This window comes from Myotis brandtii, unplaced genomic scaffold, assembly GCF_000412655.1.
Source record: "Myotis brandtii unplaced genomic scaffold, ASM41265v1 scaffold1557, whole genome shotgun sequence".
Classification (NCBI taxonomy): domain Eukaryota; kingdom Metazoa; phylum Chordata; class Mammalia; order Chiroptera; family Vespertilionidae; genus Myotis; species Myotis brandtii.
This window is the reverse complement of record NW_005355651.1, coordinates 11,775-16,125: the sequence shown is the minus strand read 5'-3', so window position 1 is coordinate 16,125 and position 4,351 is coordinate 11,775. Positions and strand designations below refer to the sequence as shown.

General features: G+C 45.1%; 1 protein-coding gene across 1 annotated transcript in view; it reads left to right on the top strand.

Annotated features, from left to right (window-relative positions):
* LOC102244491 (beta-defensin 107A-like) overlaps nt 1–3,479 on the top strand; it is a 7,457-nt gene extending 3,978 nt beyond the window's left edge. Inside the window, exon 2 of the mRNA XM_005861720.1 lies at nt 3,337–3,479. Coding sequence (XP_005861782.1) covers nt 3,337–3,479 — 143 coding nt within the window. The remainder of the gene's footprint in view (nt 1–3,336) is intronic.
* Nucleotides 3,480–4,351: the final 872 nt, after the last annotated feature.

Here is a 4,351-nt window from a genome sequence, read left to right as displayed (position 1 = left end):
GTTGGGGGTTAATGGGGGGATGAGGACACATTTGTAATACCTTAACCAATAAAGAAATTAAAGATTAAAAAAAGCTTTTGCACAGCAAAAGAAACCATAAACAAAACAACAAGAAAGCCCACTGTATGGGAGAACATATTTGCAAGTGTTATCACTGATAAAGGTTTAATCTCCAACATTTACAGGGAACTCATACAACTTAACAAAAGGAAGATAAATGATCCAATAAAAAAGTGGGCAACGGACCTAAATAGATACTTTTCTTTTTATAAAATATATTTTATTAATTTTTTACAGAGAGGAAGGGAGAGGGATGGAGAGTTAGAAACATCGATGAGACAGAAACATCGATCAGCTGCCTCCTGCACACTCTCTACTGAGGATGTGCCCGCAACCAAGGTAAATGCCCTTGACTGTAATCGAACCTGGTACCCTTGAGTCCGCAGGCCGACGCTCTATCCACTGAGCCAAACCAGTTAGGGCAATAGATATTTTTCTAAAGAAGACAGAAGGAAGGCCAAGAGACATATGAAAACATGCTCAAAGTCACTAATTATCCGATAGATGCAAATCAAAACGACAATGAGATACCATCTCACACCTGTCAGAATGACTATCATCAGCAAATCAACAAACGGTAAGCGCTGGCGAGGATGCGAAGAAAAAGGAACCCTCGTGCACTGCTGGTGGGAATGCAGACTGGTGCATTCACTGTGGAGAACAGTATGGAGTTTCCTCAAAAAACTAAAAATGGAACTCCCATTTGACCTAGTAATCCCACTTCTAGGATTATATCCCAAGAAACTAGAAACACCAATCAGAAAGGATATATGCATCCATGTATTCATAGCAGCACAATTCACCATAGCTAAGATTTGGAAATAGCCTAAATGCCCATCAGCAGATGAATGGATTAGAAAACTGTGGTACATCCACACAATGGAATACTATGCTGCTATAAAAAAGAAGGAATTCTTACCATTTGCAGCAGCATGGATGGAACTGGAGAGCATTATGCTAAGTGAAATAAGCTAGGCAATGAAAGAAAAATACCACATGATCTCACTCATTTATGGATAATAAAGAACATTATAACCTGATGAACAAAAAGATAGATACAGAGGCAGAGAGCGGCATCGAACAGACTGTCAAATTACAGCGGGAAGGCCGGGAGTGTTGAGGAGCGGGGAAAGAGATCAACCAAAGGACTTGTATGCATGCATATAAGCACAACCAATGGACACAAGACACTGTGGGGGGTGGGGGGTGGGGGGGGATGAGGGTATCTGACAGCGGGTAGGAGAGGCTGGGAGAAGATCAATGGGGAAAAAGGGAGATATATGTACTACTATGTGTAATACTTTAAACAATAAAATAAAATTTAAAAAATAAAAATAAATAAAGATGCTCTAACAGGAAAAGCTAAAGGTAAGTCAAGAACATGATGAAAAAGACGACCTAGAAACATCTGTTCACTTCTGTATCATTGATCCACCAGGAACTGATGTCTTAAGCTCAGTATCCACGTGTCCAGCTAAAACCCAGGGGTCCTCGTACTGAAAGTCTGAAAGGGAGACAACTGCCTGGGGACAGTGTCACAGCCTCCGTGTTTCTGTCAACGGCTCTCACGGTGCCAGGCACACTCTGTGCTCCGATAGGGTTACCTATTATTATTATTGCTTTTTTTTTATTGCGTTTGTCATTATTGTTCTAATTATCTGCCCCAATTCACTATGTAAGCACGTTATGCATGTTTCATGTCGGCCGATGTGGGGAAGCCGGGACGTGGTTGGAATGTCTGTCAGGAGGATTTTACGAAAGGTCAGTGGCCTCTAGGGCAGTGGTTCTCAACCTTCCTAATGCCGCGACCCTTTCATACAGCTCCTCATGTTGTGGTGACCCCCAACCATAAAATTATTTTCGTTGCTACTTCATTACTGTAATTTTGCTACTGTTATGAATTGTCATGTAAATATCTGATATGCAGGATGTATTTTCATTGTTACAAATTGAGCATAATGAAAAAATAGTGATGAATCACAAAAACAATATGTAATTATATACGTGTTTTCTGATGGTCTTAGGCGACCCCTGTGAAAGGGTCGTTCGACCCCCAAAGGGTCGTGACCCACAGGTTGAGAACCGCTGCTCTAGGGGGACCCTGACGAAGGCAGCAGCTCCTACCTTGACTTTTCCAAACAAGTCCGATTCCCGGGGTGTTTTGCTGGAATCTCTATGTGTCGTCTTTAAAGACCTGACCTTGGAGAAGCATATACTTTCTCAAGGATGCTTACCTATTGATTGTATCTAGAGATTAATTTTAGTTCAAGCTGTTAGGACAATAAAAGCCCAAGGAGGCAGGCGAACAGGCTTCTTGGTGGCGCTAGCCAAGTCGTGCCTCAGCCTCTGTTTCACAGAAACGTGTGGGAGCAGCTGTTCATCCGTTGCTCAGGGTCTGCCGGTCAGATGCCTGATAGACTCCAGTGATCTATACCTCCCAGCATCCCCAGTTCAACTCTGGACTGTTCACACATTTTCCCCTTTGAGCAGACATCTAAGTCTTTGCAGTTTCTTCCTATTGGTTTGAGCCCTCACTTGGACATGAACAAGCCTACTATCTTGTTTATGTAACAGCTAAAATGTACCCTTTTCCTCCAGACTTGTTCTTTCCAAGGAGAAGCAGGACTCCTCTGGAGGGACTGCCAGTGTTTTCGGCTCTTTCTCCTGAGAATACATTGCCCCCTTCCCCCAGTCACTCCTCTCTGGAAATATTTTCATTCTCTTCAGCTTCGTCTCTCCGTTCACAATGAACACACGTTGCTTATGTTGTTCTAAACGTGCTTGCTGGGCTAAAGACGCTATTACCCACGATCCTTTTGTGCTCGAACCCCGAGCGGTGAAACTCCACAACCCGGTGCCTCCCTGCCTGTAATGTAAATAGCACAGTCTTCACTGTTTGCTACATATCAGAGACTATTAATGTGGAGACATGAAAAAATCATTAATTGGAAAGAACTGTTTATTGAAACTAGAAAGTATATTGTTTCCCGCCCAGGAACAAAAATTCTGTTGCTTATTCCCCAGACGTGATTAGGACAGAGGGAACTCTTTGTTTGTTGGTTGGTTTTCCTAAATGAATATCAAGTCAGGACTCTGCACCGACTTCCAGGGACCTGAGCTCAGACACAGCTCTGGTGACATGGCTTGTCGCAGACTTATGCTCTGTCCCCAGGAGGTTGCTGATGGGGAATTCTGCACTTGTCCTGGGTGATGTAAAGTTTGTCTCCCAGGAATTAATTGCTGGGTAACTGAAGACTAATTTCTTTCTTCACTTAGCCAGGGGAGGATCTCGAAGGCATATCCGTTGTGCAAAGATGTCTGGTCGCTGTGAGATCGAATGCCTTTCCTTTGAAGATAAGATTGGAGGCTGTAGAGCTGAACTAACTCCATTTTGCTGCAAAAAGAGAAAAAGGAATTGAACACTAAGCAGCAGCTACAGAAATGAAAACGGTGGAGACACTGGCATCTGTGAGCTCAGTGCCTGATGCTCTCAGGATCTTTGCACATTTTGGATTCTCTGAAGCAGTCTGTTCAGTGTCTGATGCTGCAGAAATACCGTTTCTAGACTGTGAGCTTCTGGAGGGATGACGCTGCGCCCAGCTCACCTGTGCACCCACAGTTCCTGGTATGGGGCCTAGGAGTTATTTGATTGATTGATTGATTGATTGATTGATTGGGTGAGCTAGTGAATTAATAGACTAAATAGGTCAATTGGAAATGTTGGACTGAGACCCACATGAACTGAGTTGGAGTGACAGTCCCGGCTCCAAACGTGTGTGAGCTTGGCCTTCTCTTCCAAGATTCTGGCACCTGTAACTGGGGAGACTGAACTGCGTGGTGAGTGGACCGCCTGCTGGACACGGCTTGGCGGCCTCAGCCTCGCGCTGTCAGGCATTCCTCCTCTCCTTCCCGAGCAGCAATGGCCAGAATCCCTTCCACTCCCCGTCTGACCTAGAGCGTCACCTTCCACAAGGAACTGGGCCCTGTCACCACTCACCTGCCCATAGACGGACAGCACCTCCATTCTGGCCCCCGTGGTGAGAGCCTCTCGATCCCAGCCCGCCGAGCTCTCAGTCCTGATCTCTTAATAGCGATCCCAGGACCAGCCCTGACCTGTGGCAGTGTTCCCCTCTGGCTGTTTCTGAACCTCGTTACAGTGTCATCCATCACCTTCATTTCCCCCCCTTGCCTCGAGGACAGTCTTCTGGATATTTCTCTTCCTCCACTTCTCATCTTCCTCCTCATCACTCCTCAGACTCCTTTGTGCCCTCTCCCACTCCCATTGCTTCAG